The 20,151-nt window shown below is 42.8% G+C and overlaps 1 protein-coding gene across 1 annotated transcript in view; it reads left to right on the forward strand.

The window, feature by feature from the left end:
- DNAH7 (dynein axonemal heavy chain 7) overlaps positions 1–20,151 on the forward strand; it is a 505,238-nt gene that overhangs the window by 253,776 nt on the left and 231,311 nt on the right. The window contains exons 32-35 of the mRNA XM_073647873.1: positions 8,814–8,990; positions 9,161–9,292; positions 9,449–9,670; positions 13,187–13,384. Of these exons, the coding sequence (XP_073503974.1) occupies positions 8,814–8,990; positions 9,161–9,292; positions 9,449–9,670; positions 13,187–13,384 (729 nt within the window). The remainder of the gene's footprint in view (positions 1–8,813; positions 8,991–9,160; positions 9,293–9,448; positions 9,671–13,186; positions 13,385–20,151) is intronic.

Below are 20,151 nucleotides of genomic sequence, written 5' to 3' on the forward strand. Positions count from 1 at the left end.
AATACCACAGTTTGGCCACTCAGCTCTGCTCGGTTCCCATCCATTGTTTTTTTGTGCAAACAACTCCAGAGTTGTGAATTAGTTAACCACCAAAATGAGAGGAAAAAGGCCTGCTGCTGGTGGAAAGGGGAATAGGCGTGTTGGGAAGGGGAAAAAAGGTTGTGTCCGTGGGGTAGGTGTTAAAGCAACAGTAACATCTGCAGAAGAAAGACCATCTTCCAGCCAAACTAAAATGTCTACTTCTTTTAGTGGACAATGTGATAAGATCCCTTTCTTACGGCCACTCCAATCGCTACAAATTCCAGATGAGGCACAAAAACAGCAGGTGCTTCAACGGATATCAAGTGTTCCTTTAAGTGGGCTCTCCTCCACATCAACTTCAACATCACAAATACTCCAGTCCTCAAAGGTGTCACCCCAATCGCACTTGCTTCCTCACAGCTCCCAAATCTCCAGCTGCCCGTCTGAGTATGAGGTAGAACAGATGGTTGAGTCTGCAGAGCTGTTTACTCATACTATAGCCTGGGAATCAGAGGTCGACTCCAGCGCTTCTGTGAATCCAGAAGAGGAAATGATCTGCACTGATGCCCAGAATCTTTATGAGTCGGATCCAGGACCAGACGCAGAAGGTTCTGACCATAATGTAGACCCTCATTCCCAAACTGTAACTCCTGTTGGTGGAGACAATGAGGAAGACGATGATGAGACTCAAATACCTGATTGGAGCGACAACTTTAGTTTTTTGTCAGGGCAGGAACAGGTTGGCTCTGAGGACCACCGGTGTGATAACGGTGATGATGATGAGGTTGGAGATCCCACTTACTCTCAACGCACAGTCAGCCAAGAGATGAGGTCAGCAGAGGAGGTGGAGGAGGATGCTAGTGACGACGAGGTCAGGTTGCGCCTTCCTGGACAGAGACGTAGTACTGGAAGCACGTCAACAACTGCATCCTCAAACACAACTCTGCCTCTCACCACAAGTCGTGATGGCTCTTCAGGTCGCATGGGTGCTAAGCCTTGCATAGCCTGGGCATTTTTTCAGATCGATAAAGATGACCCAACTCGTGTTATCTGTAACATTTGTCGGCAAAAGCTAAGTAGAGGCCAAAAAATACATAGTTTGAGTACTTCATGCATGAACCGGCACATGGACATGAAGCATAAGTTGCAGTGGGAAGCTCACTGTGCTACAATGCGGCCTAGCCGGCCGGGCCAACCACCGTCTGCCATATCTTGTGCATCCGCGGCCTCTTCATCCTCTGTGACTGGGGGGACAGCAGTCACACCTGTTTTGGGGCGCAGACCTGCCACCTCTTTACCCGCAACAGCCAGCGTGATTGGCAGGTCATCATTTTCTTTGGAGGTGGTAACACCAGCTGGTGTTGAGCGCTGTCCGACATCGATAGCTCCACCTTTGGATCAAGGCAACCTAACATGTCTGCCTGCATCTTCCTCACAGACCGGCAGTTTGCCGGGGACACCCTTATCAACCCCGTCAAAGCACAATAGCCAGCCCTCGGTCCCTCAGATGTGGACAAGTAAAAGACCATTTCCTCCTAGCCATGAGAAAGCTAAGAGGTTGAATTTCACCATCTACAAGCTCTTGGCTACAGAAATGCTGCCTTTCCGCCTGGTGGACACAGAGGATTTTCGAGACCTTATGTCCGTCGCAGTGCCCCAGTACCAGATGCCCAGTCGGCACTACTTCTCAAAGAAAGGTGTGCCTGCGCTCCACCAGCATGTCGCACACAACATCACCGCTTCTTTGAGAAACTCTGTGTGTGACAGGGTGCATTTCACCACAGACACTTGGACAAGTAAGCATGGACAGGGGCGTTACATGTCGCTGACTGGGCACTGGGTAACTATGGTGACAGCAGGACAAGGGGCTGCTGTCCAAGTCTTGCTGTCCCCACGAGTTGTGCGTCAATCCTCTTTATCTCAAAGTTCCTCCACTGCTTCTGCCTCCTCAACCTCCTCTCGGTCCTCCACCTGCACCCAAAGCCTGTCTGGTCATGCCACAAGCTTTCTAACTGCGCAGAAGGGATCCTGCACACCTCCTTACTATGCTGGCAGTAGGGCTCAACGTCATCAGGCGGTTTTTACTTTGAAATGTCTGGGAAATGTGAGTCACACAGCTGAGGAGTTGTGGTCAGCTCTGGAGAACCAATTTCATGAATGGTTGTCTCCACTGGACCTGAAACCAGGGAAGGCCGTGTGCGACAATGCTGCAAACCTGGATGCGGCCCTTCGCCGGGGCAATGTGACACACGTGCCTTGTATGGCTCACGTGTTGAACCTGGTTGTCCAGCAATTTTTAGCCCACTATCCCAGACTAGATGGCCTTCTGCAGAGGGCACGGTCACTGTGTGCTCACTTCCGCCGTTCGCATCCCGCAGCTCAGCGACTTACATCTCTACAGAAGTCGTTGGGCCTGCCACTTCACCGGCTAAAATGCGATGTGCCTACCCGGTGGAATTCAACTCTGCACATGTTGCAGCGACTGTGGCAGCACCGACAAACCCTGGTGCAATACGTTCTGACGTATAGCCTGGGCCAATGAGATCCAGAGGTGGGGCAAATCACGCTGGTGGAGTGGTCTCAGATCAGGGACCTATGCACCCTTCTGCACAGTTTTGAAATGGCGACGAAGATGTTTAGTGCTGACGATGCCATTATCAGCATGACTATTCCGGTGATTTACATGCTGGAGCACATGTTAAACAGAATTCGGAGTCAGGTGGTGGCACAAGAGGAGGTGGAGGAAGTAGAGGAGGAGGAGTTGTATGCGGAAGGGCTAACATCTGCAAGGTCCAGAGGGTTGGCAGCACCAAGGCGGCAGGCATGTGAGGGTGGGGGAGATGGCTTTACCAGGGCGCATGGTAGCAGCCAAACTAGTGAGGAAGGTGCAGGAGCCAAGGAAGAAGTGGAGGACGAACTGATGGAAGACTCATCAGATGAGGGAGACCTTGATCACATTTCTGTTGTGCGAGGTTGGGGGGAGAGGACAGAGGAAGGAAGCATGATTGTTACCTCGCCACCAACACAACAGGGACTTGGTGCTCCTGGATGCGCAACACACATGAGTGCCTTCTTGCTGCACTACCTGCAACATGACCCTCGAATTGTGAGAATTAGAAATAATCCTGACTACTGGGTTGCCACACTGTTAGATCCCCGGTACAAAAGTAAATTTGCAGAAATTATTCCTGCCATAGAAAGGGATGCATGCATGCAGGAGTATCAGCAGAGACTGTTGCAGAATCTTACATGTGCTTTTCCACAAAACACCAGTGGTGCACGTAGTGAATCTCACAGTTCCAACTTGCCAACCGTGGGACCGTCGAGTGTTCAGCACTCAAACCATAACAGAACCACAGTATCTGCTGGTAACATCAATTTTGCGGAATCATTTCACCACTTTTTTAGCCCATCCTTTGCAAGGCCACAGGAGACAAGAAGTCTGACACATAGTCAACGCCTAGAGACGATGGTACAGGAGTATCTCCAAGTAAACATTGAAGCCATGACTGTGTCACTGGACCCTTGCTCTTTTTGGGCTTCCAATCTGGATAAATGGCCGGAGCTAGCCACTTACTCCTTGGAGATCTTGTCATGCCCCGCAGCCAGCGTTCTGTCTGAACGTGTGTTCAGTGCTGCTGGTGTTGTGCTGACAGATAAGCGCACGCGGCTCTCCACTGATAATGTAGACAGACTCACATTCATAAAGATGAACAAATCATGGATCCGAAACGACTTTTCTACCCCTGTGTCATCCTGGGGAGAGTAAAAGCTTGATGATTGGTTAAAATCACCTCACCAACTGTTTTAAGCTTTCAAATTACTAATCATGTTTATCTGTATCTTGGCTGGAAAATAATTTGGGCTTTGTAGCAGTGTGCAGCACTGATTCTATTAGGCCATCTATAATAAGCTCCACCAGATTTAAAATTACTAATCATGTTTATCTGTACCTTGGCTGGAAAATAATTTGGGCTTTGTAGCAGTGTGCAGCACTGATTCTATTAGGCCATCTATACTAAGCTCCACCAGATTTAAAATTAATAATAATTTTTAGCTGCATCTAGCCCGGAAAATAATTTTGGGGTCTCCGAGATGCGCAAGACACATAAGTGCCTTCTTGCTGCACTACCTGCAACATGACCCTCATATTGTCAGAATTCGAATTAATCCTGACTACTGGGTTGCCACACTCTTAGATCCCCCAAACTTTTCGATCAACCTTTTCATTTTAATAAAGACCAAAAAAATGGTCATTTTTGAAATTATAAGCATTAGCAGGTTATTAGAAACTGAAATCAAACAGTTTTCAACTCAAAACTTTATTCTAGGTGATGTTACATTTTCACATAGTACCCCTTGTTCGAAAGGAGCTTCTGAACTCTCTCGTCCATTGAATTTGTCAGGTTTTGGATGGTTTCTGCTTCAATTGTTTTGCATGAGGACAGAATACCCTCCCAGAGCTGTTGCTTAGATGTGAACTGCCTCCCGCCATCATAGACACTCCTTTTGATGATGCTCCAGAGGTTCTGAATGGGGTAGAGGTCAGGGGAGCATGGGGGTCACACCATAAGTTTGTCCCCTTTTATGCCCATATCAGCCAGAGATGCAGATGTTTTATGTGCAGCATGAGATGGTGCATTATCATGCATAAAAATGATCTTGCTGTGGAATACACGGTTCTTCTTCTTGAACCATGGCAGGAAGTGCTGTTTGAGAAACTCCACATACATTATGGAGTTCATCTTTACCCCTTCAGGGATCCTAAAGGGGCCGACAATCTCTCTCCCCATGATTCCAGCCCAAAACATTACTCCACCTCCTCCTTGTTGGCGCTGTAGCCGTGTTTGCGTGGGGTGTCCATCAACCAGCCATCCTCCACTCCATCCATCTGGACCATCGAGCGTTGCACGGCACTCATCCGTGAACAAAACAGTTTGGAAATCAGTCTTCATGTAATGTTTGGCCCACTGGAGCCTTTTCTGCTTGTGTGAAGTGGATAGCGGAGGTCGACAGGATGGCGTATGCACAGCTGCAAACCTCTGAAGGACCCTGCATCTTGTTGTTCGGGGGACGTTGGAGGCACCAGCAGCTTCAAAAACTTGTCTGCTGCTATGACAAGGCTTTTTTGCCGCTGCTCTTTTAACCTGACGTAATTGCCTGTAGGAAAGAGTCCTCAATTTGCCCTTATCAGCACGAACACGTGTGTACTGTGAATCAGCTACATACTTCTTGATTGCCAAGACACTTCATCCTGATCATCGCACAATGTTGATTGTAGTCATGCCTTGACCTAAACACTCCACAATTTGTTGCTTCTCAGCATCCGACACATCCTTTTTCTTTCCCATTTTTGCAGAAAATGTAGGCTGCTTAATAATGTGGGACAGCCTTCTTAAGTAGTCTTGCCTTTCATTGGACACATCTGCCAAACTAATTAGCACAGGTGTCTGCAATTGCTTACAGTGATATAAAGAGCCCTGACACACATCACCATCAATGAGTTTAACTGACAAACAAACAAATTCTTCCCTTATCACTCCTAAACACTTTTTGCATAATAATTTGGAACACAGTGTACATGTGCTTTTCCACAAAACACCAGTGGTTCACGTAGTGAATCTTACAGTTCTAACTTGCCAACCGTGGTCTGTATGGAGTTGCTCAATAAAGGGCCCAAAATTAAGATAACATAGATGGGAGAGGTCTCTATGAATAGGAATTCCTAAGTATTTGATACCCTGTGAGGGCCAGGCAAAGGGAAAGTTGGACTGGATGGAATCCTGTATGGATTTGGGGAGGGAGACATCGAGGGCCTCAGACTTCGCTGCATTGATTTTAAAATTTGACCATGTAACAAAGTGATCTATTTCAGCCATAACAGCATGGATGGATATATGTGATTGAGTGATATATACTAGGACATCATCAGCAAATAGAGAGCACTTGTACTCGGTGCCTCCCACCTCAATCCACCTAATATTGGGGTTATGGCGAATTGATGAGAGCAGGTGCTCCGTCACTAGGATGTATAAGAGAGGGGACAGAGGACATCCCTGCCTTGTCCCATTGGTGATTGTGAAAGGTGATGAAAATGTTCTGATGCACCCCCTGGGCCTTGGGACATCCGGAGCCGGACCCTTTTTGGTGGATGCTGGTGGTTGTAGTCTCCGTGGCGGCGACCCGGTTCCATGGCTCAGGGCGGTCAAACCAGTGGCGGAACTATTTATGTGGTTTTGATGTTTAAATGTCCGACTACGCCACCCGTGGATTGCGGTCAGAGTGAACCGCCGCTGCAGGGCAGACCGCTGAGGCTGGTGTTGTGGGTGCAGCAGAGCGTAGCATAACTCCCCACGGGAGGAGTATAGCCTCAGGGCAGTGTATGCGGAGGATGGGGGTGATGGTGCAGGGCAGCAGCAGTAACGACACGGAGTCAGTGATGCAGTCCAGGGCCTTTACTCACAGTTCTTATTATCCAGACCACGTCTGCAGGTAACGGCTGCCCACGTCGTACTGTGCTCACCAGGTGAGGGGCTCAGACAACTCCCAGATAACTTTGGAGCGCTTCACAGGACCCCCTTTGTGTGTCCTTTGTCTGGCCTTTCTTACCAACCCTTCTATCCGGCTGCCTCGGGCCACCTCTTGGTAAACTTGGCGCCAGTTTCCCTGACCCTATGTGGTGCCTTCCTACCGGGTGTAGCGAGGGGCTGCGCCACATAAAATGTCACAGCCTCCGGTTTCTAGCTGAGGGTCGTTTCCTGCCTCCACTAGTTTCGGGGACCGGTCTCCCCCTTTGGCCTGACCCCTCCACGCAGGTGGATTCGGGCGTGCGGTGGCGACTCGCCCGTCCGCACCCCTGGGATCCCTTCGTTCCTCGTTCCTGGAGCCTTCTCCGCTCCTCTTCCTTCCTTCTCCCTCTTCCAGGCCTGGGCCTCTGTTACTAGGCCCGCCTCCGGAGCAGAGCTCATGCAGAGCCCCTGCTCCCTGTCACTTCTGCTCAGACTTCTCTGCACTGAACTAAGATGGTGCCCACCTTTTATACTCCCTTCTCAATGCACCCAGGAACTGCTTCCTCCCTGCTCCTGCACTACAGGGTTCCCCTTCCTCAGTGTTCCCTCCCCCCACTCCAGCCAGGGACAGGGACTGTCGTGCCCATCTCAGGGGCATATTGGTCGCCCTGCCCCACGGCAATGTGGTGTAATGCATGCAGGTGTCGGGTCCTGATCCACACTCCATCCTTACCTGAGAGTGAGATATCACACCTCTGGGTGAGGTGCAATACCTCTGTAGCAACCGAGCCCTCAGGTTGCTACAGTTCCATTTATCTTCAGCCTATGTGACGTATTGTGATACAGGGCCGTGATTTTGGCTATAAAAGGGTCCCCTAGACCCCTACCCCAAGCTTTTTAAGAGAATCATATATGGCGTGCCAGGAGACTCTATGGAATGCTTTCTCAGCATCCAACGAGAGTATCTAATTACAAATTTTTAACTGCATCTAGCCCAGGAAATACTTTGTGCCTAGTAGCAGTGTCTGCTAGTCAGCGGATTATCCCGGCTGTTAAGCAAGCTACACCACCTGTAGTTTGGACACTTAATTTTTTCAAAGTAAATGCTTCGGGACCACGGGATACTCAGTGAAAAGCATCAGGAGGCACCCCAAGGCATAGGGGCTGGGACTGGCAGTAGGATGCCTTGCGGTGGACAGCCGAGCTCGATCCTTATAAAAGCTTTTTAACTGCAGCAGCTTTAGTGGACGCTACTGGAGCTGGAATTACGCGGCTGCTGGCATGAGACTTGCCCTCCAATAGATCCTTGTAAATGGATTTAAAGTGTATTCATTCAAATTAGGGAGACAATTTAAATTAAAAAGCTTAGAGCTGCCTCCACCACAGGGGGGCTCGCTCGACCCACCAGCGGACAGGCACCAGTATTGGGAGAGGGGGGCTGGCCGTCAGGGTTCACCGCGGCTCTGGCACAAACCCGGCGACACAGAGGTGGCACGGGCAGGAGCGGACTGGCCGTGTCGGCTTCTCACTTTTTGGATTTTAGAAGGGCATGACATGCCTATATCTGTGTCTCCCCCCTCCTTTTACTCCTCCACCTCTTTTCTTTTCGCATGACTATATGTACTTGTCACTTTTCCATGTATTAGTTATGTCTTCTGAGCAGTTTGTCAGCTTTTGGACACCTTTGAAGGTGTTTTCTATGTGTTTCTATGTGTTTTTGTTTGCCTGCCATTGGTTTTAACGGTGTTCGAAGGTGTTCGACGAACAGTTCGACGAACACACGGGTGTTCGACGAACCGAACCGAACTCGAACACTACGGGGGTGGCTCAACACTAATAATAAAGTATCGAGCAGAATCCTTTACTGCTCTGTGTGAATGCGGGTATACTTTTATCTCGTGTATTCTCCTGTTTCTAAATCTCTAAGAGGTTACTTTCTCTTTCCAACCATTTTTCTTAGCATTGGTTTGGGTTAGCACACTGAGTTTGATGTACGTGTTGTGCTTTTTCCTGTTTTTACTTCTTCATGAATTGGGAAACATCTTTGTTAGTTGAGGATCCAAGGGCACTAAAAAAAGTATTTTTTTTATTGTAAATGTAAAACTATACTTTCAAGTCACATGGCAAGTTATTTGCCGTTATTATCGGTGATTCTAAAACAAATTATGGTCATCGCATGATAGTGTTGTACATTTTAGATGCCTGTTAGATGATTTATTCCCACAGAGTGTAAGTAAATTGATGGGAGAGAGTATAATCATATCTAATTTTTCATTTTTACAGGTATCAAGATGTGGAATGATTTACATGGAACCAACTATGCTTGGTTGGAGACCAGTTATGGTTTCCTGGCTCAACATTTTACCTACTGGACTCAGCAAAATGCATAAAAGTTTTATCGAAGGGTTGTTTCATAGAATGGTTCCCCCGTGCCTTCAAATGATTCGAAAATGTGCCAAGGTAATTAAAAACGTAACTAACGATACATTTCTGAACATATATGTACATGACAATACAAATATTCATTATGGACCCCTAGTCATTACGAGGAAATTTCCACATCTAAATATGTTGTGCAAATAGAATATGTGTATTTTCCATTGTTTTATGGTGTGTCTCTTGATATTTAGGAATTGTCACCAACTTCTGATACTAATTTAGTCCGATCTCTTATGAATCTGATGGATTGTATGTTGGATGAGTTTTCAGATGAATCTGTAATTCATCGCATGAATGAGAGGGACATTTGCTCATGGCTAGAGGTATGTAGATCTGTTCAACAGCATTCAGAAGCTTAATGAACTGAGGTGTCATACTTCATCAATCCACATCAGGATAAAATGTCCACTGGATGTTTGAAGCCCATAACAGCTGAATAAGACATGCAGTTTTAATCCTGAGTACTTTTCCTCTTCAAGGGCATTTTTTTGTTTTCTCTGGTTTGGTCCATTGGAGGAAGCTGTAAGGAAGACGATCATGTGAAGTTTGACAAACTCCTGAGGGAAATTATTGAAGGACCACTTAGTGAAGAAACAAGGACTCGATTTAAAATCTTACATCCTGTTGATCCACCTGAAAAACCTTTTACCGTTCCCATTCCCAAAGAAAACACTGTTTATGACTATCGATTTGTAAAAGAGGTACATCTTTCATGCATTCCGTAACAATTTGAATGAATAAAAGTAGTTTCGAAAGCACATTTTATTGCTCACAAACTTTACTTCCAGATGATACAATCAATGTTATATTCTGGATCATATACGTTGTTTTCGTAGTGACAAGTACAGTAAGCAGTCCCTGCTGCACCAGTATTTATTATGGCCATTTTGTGTTAATAATCTACCTTAGTTAAAGGGGCTGTCCGGTGTTAAGCTACAAGTCTGCAGTCACTTTATGTGGCTGGGAGTATGCAAATTGCATACTTGGGGTCAGTCGCTGGCACTGGAGAACCCCCACAGCGCGAAGTGCATGCAGTGTGAGGATTCACAAGTCTGCAGTCACATAGAATGACTGCAGACTTGTAGCTTAAGACCAGACAACCCCTTTAATCATTGTGGTGCAAACATTACCCTTTAGTAATTCCTGCAAACATCTTACAGTAGATGTAAAATGCTCAGGAAAAGAAATTAAAACTTTATTGTTAAAGGAACATGGTTTTAAACAAGTCCCCGATTTTACAATTATAGACTATTCTACCATATAATATAGTTTAAAAATTAAAAAGGAGGTGACATAAGCACTGCTGAGTATGACAGACAGGCAGGTAATATCTACATAAGATTTCAATAAATGAATAATACAGCAATACACATTTCAGCATCGGACAGATATCTTCCTGAGGCCAGGCATTTTTCCCTTTATAGGTTCAGATTATTCTACTATGACATTGTATAAAATTCTTTATGTACACCTAAAAGAGCCTCTGTGCTCTGACAGCTTGAAACTATATTTTTTCTTCTGGTTAGCCAATAAAGATATCAGTTTCAGAATAGTTTTGTCTTTTTTGGGCATAAAAGTATAGATTTTTTTGGGCCAGCACAGTACCACAATATAATTTTGATTGCACATCACCATGACATTGTAAAACTCTGAATCTCTTTCATGTTAAGGGGTCTAAGTGAAATTACAAATACAAGTAGCATCTTCAGAGAGGATGAGGACTCGAACTCTAGCGCAACATATACCTATTGGATGTAAGAATCCTAAAAATCAATATCAACTTTTTAACAAGCTTTGCCACATAACTTAGGATAAAAAGCTAAACCAGACATTCATTAAAAGGTTGATATTGCCATTTATGATTGCTTCATCCAATAGGTAGCACTAGATTTTAAACTCTCCTCCTTAGACCCCCAGTCAGAGGTCTCTCAACTAGCCAAATCAGAGCTCCTATTTGCACTGATGAGGGGGAAAAAACACCCTAAAACGTGTCTGCAAATCGAGTGCCTGGTTTGGCTTCATATCCTAAGTAAGGCTCATTAAAGGGTCGATATTGACTTTAAGGATTTATGCATCCAATAGGTGGTGCTAAAGTTCAAGTCCTCTTCTTTGAAAGGGATATCTGTGTCTTCTATGTTCTGCACTCCAGATAGCATTTTTCTGTCATATTAGGGAATATAAGTTCTTTGAATAATATGACTGTTGAGTCTCCGTAGAATATCTTGATAGCAAAAACATATTCTGTATGTAATATCTCAAGGTGCTAAGGAAACTTAAAATGTCCTGTCAATTCCTTACAAAATATCATTTGAATTGAAAGACAGAATACTCGCCAATTCTCATACTGTCTTCCATTCCATTCAGAATTGCGATCTCCACTCTCTACATCACCAACATCCGGTGGTGGGTGGTGGAAGGTGGGTGTGGGTACATATGACCGCTGCAGGCAATAAGTGGCCGCTGATCAGCTGCATCCATCTCATTCCATCTAAACCATTTCTTCCTGTTTAGACAGACAGTGAAGGTTACACATTATTTTATTAAACCACCCTATTCCTAATTGCAACTTTAAAAGTGTAGGAAAAACCCTTTCATGGGTAGATTGTTATTTATGTGTCTGACGATGGGAAAAACTATGGGACTAGCTACACTAGCCACAGGGTTTTAACCACCCATCCATTAAATTGTGTCAGCTATGTAACAGTAACAAAGAAAATGACGGCACTTCCACTACAAGAAATAGATGTGAACAGGTGCTTACTAAGAGGAGCTACCTCCATATACAATGAACAAATAATGTAGCACACTGTAACACTGAGTATATAAATATGAAATATGAAATCTGAATAGCATAACTGCTGTAAAAAATAGAAATAAATGAGAAATTTTAGCACATGCAAATATGAAGTATGAAATATGAATAGCATTGCTGCTGTAGAATATAGAAATAAATTAGAAATCTTAGCGCATAAATTGGCCAATTCATGTGTACCTGACAGCCGCGGTAAGGCGTTTCTCGATGTCAGTACCTAAAAATGTGAATACCTCTCTAAGAGACCTCCGTCTGCTTATGTGTGGGAAAGTAAGATCCTGATGCATTTAAAACCACCTGCGGCATGGGGGTGGGGGTGGAGTGCTCAGTCAACGCTAAATCTAGTAACAAAGAAAATGACGGCACTTCCACTACAAGAAATAGGTGTGAACAGGTGCTTACTAAGAGGAGCTACCTCCATACACAATGAACAAATAATGTAGCACACTGTAACACTGAGTATATAAATATGAAATATGAATAGCATAACTGCTGTAAAAAATAGAAAAAAATGAGAAATTTGAGCGCAGGTGGTTTTAAATGCCTTACCTCGGCTGTCAGGTACACATGAATTGGCCAATTTATGCGCTAAGATTTCTCATTTATTTCTATATTCTACAGCAGCAATGCTATTCATATTTCATACTTCATATTTACATGCGCTAAAATTTCTCATTTATTTCTATTTTTTACAGCAGTTATGCTATTCATATTTCATATTTATATACTCAGTGTTACAGTGTGCTACATTATTTGTTCATAGCTATGTAACAGTGTCTTTCCTACAGCTCACGCTGTAGTGTAATGGTTGTGTCCAGCACACACATTAATCCCCTCTTCCGGGCTACTAGGTGCTCTGTTCCTACTTCCTCATGCATTTTTTCCATCTTTTTCTTCCTCTCTAGCCATCAGCCCTGCTTTCTTCACTCCCATGCTTGCTTTCTCTTCACTTCTCTCCTGCTCCACCTTTCCTGTCTTTCTATTTTCCATTTCCCTCATCTGGCTGCTAAAAGGAGATTCTAAGCTAAGCACATCCTTCTCTCCCATTGGTACAGCTTGGGCGCAGCTAAAAAGGGGTGTTTGTGGGGTACTCAAAATGGGCAGAGCTACATGGAGCATCTGTCCTCCACTCACCAGCCACCAGCAGTGCTTGAGGGACAGGCGATTCCTCACTTGTGATCCTGGAAGGAGGCAGAGTATTCCCTCCAGGATTGCACTGCACTGGAAATAAAAGCTGTGCATATTGTTCCATGGGCCTGCCGCTCCTTCAGAGAAACAGAAGACTGCCGCCTGAGGTCATGTGGCCCGAGTCTCAGCTTGCACCTACACATAGAGCCTATAATGTAAAAATAGCGCAGAATAACTACTGAATAATAAGTGACACTAATATGTTCAATATTTGTAGGGTGTTGGAAGATGGGAACTATGGACAGAAGACTTGAGCTCAGTGCCACCGATACCACACGATATGATGTTTAATGAAATAATTGTACCCACTTTGGACACAATTAGGTACACAGCATTGATGAAGTTGCTAACAACCCACCAGAAACCTTCTGTGTTTGTGGGTCCAACTGGTACTGGAAAAAGTACCTATATTATAGTAAGTATTCATCCTATTAGTTTTATGTTGAGTTTTATTATTGATCATACGATTATTGTGTTTCATTTTGCTGTGCTAAAGGGGATTTTCTTTAGAAATTAGCCATGAGGGCTTCTGTAATCATTATATAAAACAATACGTTTCAATGTAACCTTTTGTAGGCCAAATTTACATCACAGTTTTACATATTTTTAGCTGTGTATATCTGTTGTCTGATGCAAAATAAATATTTACAGATACTCCTTTTAGGTATACTAGCCTATCATCATCGACGTTATTGTCTCTAGCAATGTTCTACCTCCGATAATTGACCAGTGTAAACAGGCTGCCAAAAAATGAGCAAACACTTGTTCGTCGGGTGAAATGACTTATACAAAGCAAAATTCTTGGCAGCACATTGTCCTGTGCAAACAGAACATGCACTGCTGAGACCAATGACAGTCTAAGCACACAGATCGATCTAATCAGGTAATCACAATATTGCAATAAAATGGTCACTGTTTTGTTACACTCAAGTAGAAAAAGCCACCGCAAGCTTAGGCTGTGTGCCCAAGATGCAAATTTAATGCATTTCCGTGGCTGTATTGCACATTTTCTGTTAGTACAATAAACCTCATTTCAAGGCAGAAACATTACTGTGTCCAACAGTTATTACATATATCAAACTGAAATAGCTGTTGCGAATACACCAATTTTTATAAAACATTAAGCTTAAGATTAATAGGGGTGCCCAAACTTTTTCATATAACTGTACATAATTTACATTAATACTATATACAAAATATTCACAAAGTTCCATATGATATTCAGGACAATACATATTTCACCCAATACATCAGATTCAAAAGCAAAATATGGTACTAATCTTCTAGAAATGTTAATAAAGCGTAAAAAGGACTGTATATTAATGTTGGGAGGGTTAGAATGTAATGAAACCATAATTGCAGATATATATGTTTTGACACAAAAAAAAGGCAAGCATTAATTACATCAACAAGAAAGTATGAAAATACTCAATGAAATATCTTTTATTATAATAAAAAATTATATTGGCGCAGTAACTGGAACAAAGGACGGTGTTCAGCAGGTGTCAGAATAATGTAGAATAATGGTGGCAGCGTGAATAATTATGAATATAGAGAAGTAAAACTAAATCATGAAAGAGAGCTATAGTAAATAGAATAAAACATAGATTTAAAGTAAAATAATAATGATAAGTGGAAGTAATGTACCTGAATTCAGACGCCAAGGTAGGAAGTAATGTGATTTTTTAATTTACGGTATTTTAGAATTTTTCTTATTGACTTTCTTTTTCTCTCTCTCTCCCATCCTTCTTTCCTTCCCTCCTTCTCTCCCTCCTAAAGAACCCCTTTAAATTCTATTTGTTTCAACATTACTGGAAACATTCTAACAATTGAGGGAGTGGTTATTGTTAGGTACTAAGTATGAAGGACTCAAAGAGAATCTGTCATCACTTTTTAACCTGCAGTGAAAAAAATCCGATTCTAGTTTAATTGACCTTAGAAGTTTTGGTGTAACAGCCTCTTCGTGCATCAGGGCAGGACTGTTGGTAGGGTGTTCGGCTCTGCCGTGGCCCCTCCTCATTTGTATGAGCCTTCTCTTTTAAATTTCACGCTAGTGCCACCCTTGCCACAGGCGGTGCTTACATACGTTCATGTCCTGGCGGTCTCCAGTAAAATGCCGCTGGTGGCAGCTCGAGCGCAGATTGGGATCTCGGCTCAATGACGAGCTGAGATCTTGATCTGCGCATGCACTGCCAGCAGCTCCATTTTGCTGGAGACCGCCGGAGGTTAATCTGAGCATGCCCCACCACTGGAGCCATTTTGCTAAAGAACTCCTGGGCATGAATGTGCACAAGTGCCGCCCGCAGCAGGGGCGGCGCTAGTGCAAAATTTAAAAAAGGAGTCTCATACAAACGTGGAGGGGCCACGGCAGAGCTGAAGACCATACCCACAGTCCCGCCCCAATGTACAAAGAGGTTATTACACCAGAACTTCTAAGGTGAACTAAACAAGAACAAGGCTATGGATTTTTTCACTACAGGTCTCCATTAAATCAGTATAACTAACAGGTCCATTATGACCATGCCTTTACTTTATCAGGTTAAATCGTGATGACAGGTTCTCTTTAAAAGATACAAGTGAGTACATTAACACGTGTAACAGTGGATGGAAGGTGATATAGAATATGCACATGGAAATGGTACATTATTTGTTTTACATCCCTACTACTTATAAAGATGAATGAGTTATCTTGTCTCAGTTGTGTGTTAAATCGTATTATCTTTCCATTTCTTTTTTATTATGGCTCCATATTCTTTATGATATCAAACCATTTAAGGAAAAGACTGTTCTCTAGATTCATCAATGGGACTTCAGCTCATTCATCTTTCAAGCAGCATCTAGCAATGAAATGTTTGTTTGAGCAATAACGCCCCAATGATCTCCCTCACAATCATCTAACTAGTCCCTGGTGCCTCATGTCATTGTAAATGCTCATCTTTTTCTGTTTTAATTAGAGTAGTTCTAAAAATGCAATCAATCACATTGTTATTGTTAGACATATAACATCCCTTGTGTGGGTTTTTATGTTTCTATCCTAAATAAGTTTACTGCTACAGGGAATTTCCTCTACCAGACCAACAGTTACACTGACATGATTAGATGTGATTTCTTCCAGTAGCACTAATAATTTGTGGAACAGTACTGTAAAGATTGACTTAGGATTTTGTGTTTAGAACGTGTAAATGAACAGATTTTAGAAACAAGCCTTTCTATAGGATTCTATTCTCAGTAAAGTGTTATACCGTAAGCCTATGCATTGCGGAGAACTGTTATTGCTCAAGCCATGATTTACCGCCATTTCACCTGCGATGTGCCCAATCTTTATTTGTTGTTTTTGGTTATGATTAAACTCTTTCCTTGTACAAGCCAAGGCCGAATAATGTGCTGCTCCGTCACTAAGAGTGGACTTCTCGGTATTTCCCTTACTACAGAAAATAAATCTTTGTACAGAAGCAAACATTAAAGTAAAAAATGTACAACTAGTCTTCAGAGTGTTTCTATGTATTTCTTACATTTATATGCCAAACAGCTGGTGCTTCTCAGTTAATACTAAATTTTCTATATTTTACTATGTAGTGGCTGTTATTCCCATGACACTAGTCATCTTACTTAGCATCATTGCTCTGGAAACTTTTTTATTTGTGCAGCAATTTTGTGAATTTTGATGTTTTTATGCAAGTGTGGTTCAGCTCTGCCCACTAACTTGGAAGGGATGTGACCAAGGGCTGGTGCACTTACCTTGGAATCCTTGTCAAAAGAGCTTTATATCCTTGTTAAGGTTTTGCTGCCTGGACTATAAAGCGTTAAAGCATTCCAGCTTTACCTACAAAATATTCTTCAAAATATCAGCCCTGAAAAATATTCTAAAGCAATTTTGACGTGGATTTTCAAAATAAGTACATGAGCCTCATCTGGTCTTAGAGACCTGTTTAAACATTGACTCAGTGTGGAATTGTGAAATATAGTGACAGATCTGCTTTAGTGGAAACTTAGGGTTTATTTACTACAGCAGCCAAACATAAATGAAAGTTTTCCTGTGCTCGATTGCTGTGGACAATAGGAACAGTTTTCTGTTAGTTTTCATGCAAGACACCATTTCTGGCTACAATTGGGTAAGAGCAGACAAGTGTAAATATATTGTACAGTATGCAGCACATTAACTTTAGTACAAAAGGAGAGAATAAATTATTATTATATGTAGAAATGTAATTTATTACTTAACCCAAAAGTCAAGGACCCATAATAGAATAGTAGTCTTGTGGACCAACGAACTAATCAAAATTAGAAAACAAGAGGAACAAACTTCGCACCAAAGTCCAAAGAATCAGTTAAAAAAAATATATATTTTTTTATTTGTTGTTATGAGAAAAAAAGATAAATAACAGACACAGGGGTGGCTAAAAACATAACTGTAGAGGGGCACCAAGAAAAGAGTGTGGTAAGTAGTAATGATCAACCAATAATGAAGAAATATACATACAACATCAGAGATTTACAAATGCCAGCTGTCATACAATAATTATATCAAATGATTTACTATATACAGATGAATATCCAGAGAGAGCAGGTCCACCTGACACTATACTGTACCCAACTCTATAATATTGCCAATGGCTAAATCACATAGAATAATTGTGAATTCAGATGGACTATGCAGTTCATGGATAGTATATAGGATAAGCAATTATAATGGCATCATAAGATTAAGTAATCCTGTCATGAATGACATGTAACAAAAGAAAAGCCAAGGTAGCAGCCGAGACATAGATATATGTAGCAGCTATTATATACTTACATCCACTGTGGATTACACCACACTCTTCAATGGCGCGCACCCCGATGCGCGTTTCGGCACTGCTCCCTTCATCATGGGGTGGCGCCATTGAAGATAGGAAGGGTTTAAAAAGGCCTGACTGATCAATGGGTGTAGGAGGTGTGTGACCGCTGCACCAATGAATGCAGGATGAGCATGCTGGGACACATGGTTGTCGGTGCCCATCCGCCCCACCCACGGCAACTGCGTCATGGGGCTGATGACGCCCGAAGCACGTGAGCAATCACGTGATCGGACGTCACAGGACCCATAGAGACACAGCCGGCAAGAACGCCACGGGAAGCAAAAAAGCCATGCGTACTGATCATCACATTGGCGTGTGCAGTATTAGAAGAATCAGTATATTCATACAAAAAGCATATGGCATTATGTACACAAAAGCATTTTTACAATATATAATGCATATAGAAGGGAAAAGTCAGGAACATAAACTAACCAATAATGTGTATAGTATAACATATGACAGTATAAAAAGATAAAATGAAATAAAAAAATAACAATAAGAAAAATTGAAATGTAAAAAATATACAAAAAATACCAAAGATACACAAAATATATATATGTAGCATATACAGTGCCTACAAGTAGTATTCAACCCCCTGCAGATTTAGCTGGTTGACACATGCGGAATTAACTTGGCATTGTGACATTTGTACTGTAGATCAGCCTGGAAGTGGGAAATGCACTGCAGCAATTTTTTTTTTTTTTAAAAACGTTAAAAGTTAATTCAGAGTGTCATTTATTATTCAACCCCTCAAACCACAAGAATTCTGTTTGGTCCCCCTAAAGTATTAAGAAGTAGTTCAGGCACCAAGAATAATGAGCTTCACATGTGTGGATTAAAGATCTCTTTTGCCAGCCTTTTCTGACTATTTAAGACCCTCCCCAAACTTGTGAACAGCACTCAGACATGGTCAACATGGGAAAGACAAAGGAGCATTCCAAGGCCATCAGAGACAAGATCGTGGAGGGTCACAAGGCTGGCAAGGGGTACAAAACCTTTTCCAAGGAGTTGGGCCTACCTGTCTCCACTGTTGGGAGCATCATCCGTAAGTGGAAGGCTTATGGAACTACTGTTAGCCTTCCACGGCCTGGACAGCCTTTGAAAGTGTCCTCCCGTGCCGAGGCCAGGCTTGTCCGAAGAGTCAAGGCTAACCCAAGGACAACAAGGAAGGAGCTCCGGGAAGATCTCATGGCAGTGGGGACATTGGTTTCAGTCAATACCATAAGTAACGTACTCCACCGCAATGGTCTCCGTTCCAGACGAGCCTGTATGGTACCTTTACTTTCAAAGCGTCATGTCAAGGCTCGTCTACAGTTTGCTCATGATCACTTGGAGGACTCTGAGACAGACTGGTTCAAGGTTCTATGGTCTGATGAGACCAAGATCGATATCTTTGGTGCCAACCACACACGTGACGTTTGGAGACTGGATGGCACTGCATACGACCCCAAGAATACCATCCCTACAGTCAAGCATGGTGGTGGCAGCATCATGCTGTGGGGCTGTTTCTCAGCCAAGGGGCCTGGCCATCTGGTCCGCATCCATGGGAAGATGGATAGCACGGCCTACCTGGAGATTTTGGCCAAGAACCTCCGCTCCTCCATCAAGGATCTTAAGATGGGTCGTAATTTCATCTTCCAACAAGACAACGACCCAAAGAACACAGCCAAGAAAACCAAGGCCTGGTTCAAGAGGGAAAAAGTCAAGGTGTTGGAGTGGCCTAGTCAGTCTCCTGACCTTAACCCAATTGAAAACTTGTGGAAGGAGCTCAAGAATAAAGTCCACATGAGACACCCAAAGAACCTAGATAACTTGGAGAAGATCTGCATGGAGGAGTGGGCCAAGATAACTCCACAGACCTGTACCGGCCTGATCAGGTCTTATAAAAGACGATTATTAGCTGTAATTGCAAACAAGGGTTATTCCACAAAATATTAAACATAGGGGTTGTATAATAATTGACCCACACTTTTATGTTTAAAATTTAATAAAATTCAACTGAGCAACATAACTTTTTGGTTTGTAAGATTTATGCTTCTGTTCATAAAACCTACTCTTGTTTGCAGTTTGAAGGCTCTAACTTATTTGCATCTTATCAAACCAGCTAAATCTGCAGGGGGTTGAATACTACTTGTAGGCACTGTATAACAAAGCATAAACCCATCAAATTAATAATTAAATATAAATACAATTGTAATTGAAAAATACGTGTGTTGGGTATAAAGTGCATAATGTGTATGACATGTATGATGTGAAGTGATGATATATATCAAATGTAAAATATAAATATAAATATGACCATGTATAATTACAATAAATATGGTGAAATAAGTTAATAAATAGT

Source organism: Phyllobates terribilis, unplaced genomic scaffold, assembly GCF_046119375.1.
Source record: "Phyllobates terribilis strain yellow unplaced genomic scaffold, ASM4611937v1 Scaffold_9__5_contigs__length_417890890, whole genome shotgun sequence".
In the NCBI taxonomy this organism is placed as follows: domain Eukaryota; kingdom Metazoa; phylum Chordata; class Amphibia; order Anura; family Dendrobatidae; genus Phyllobates; species Phyllobates terribilis.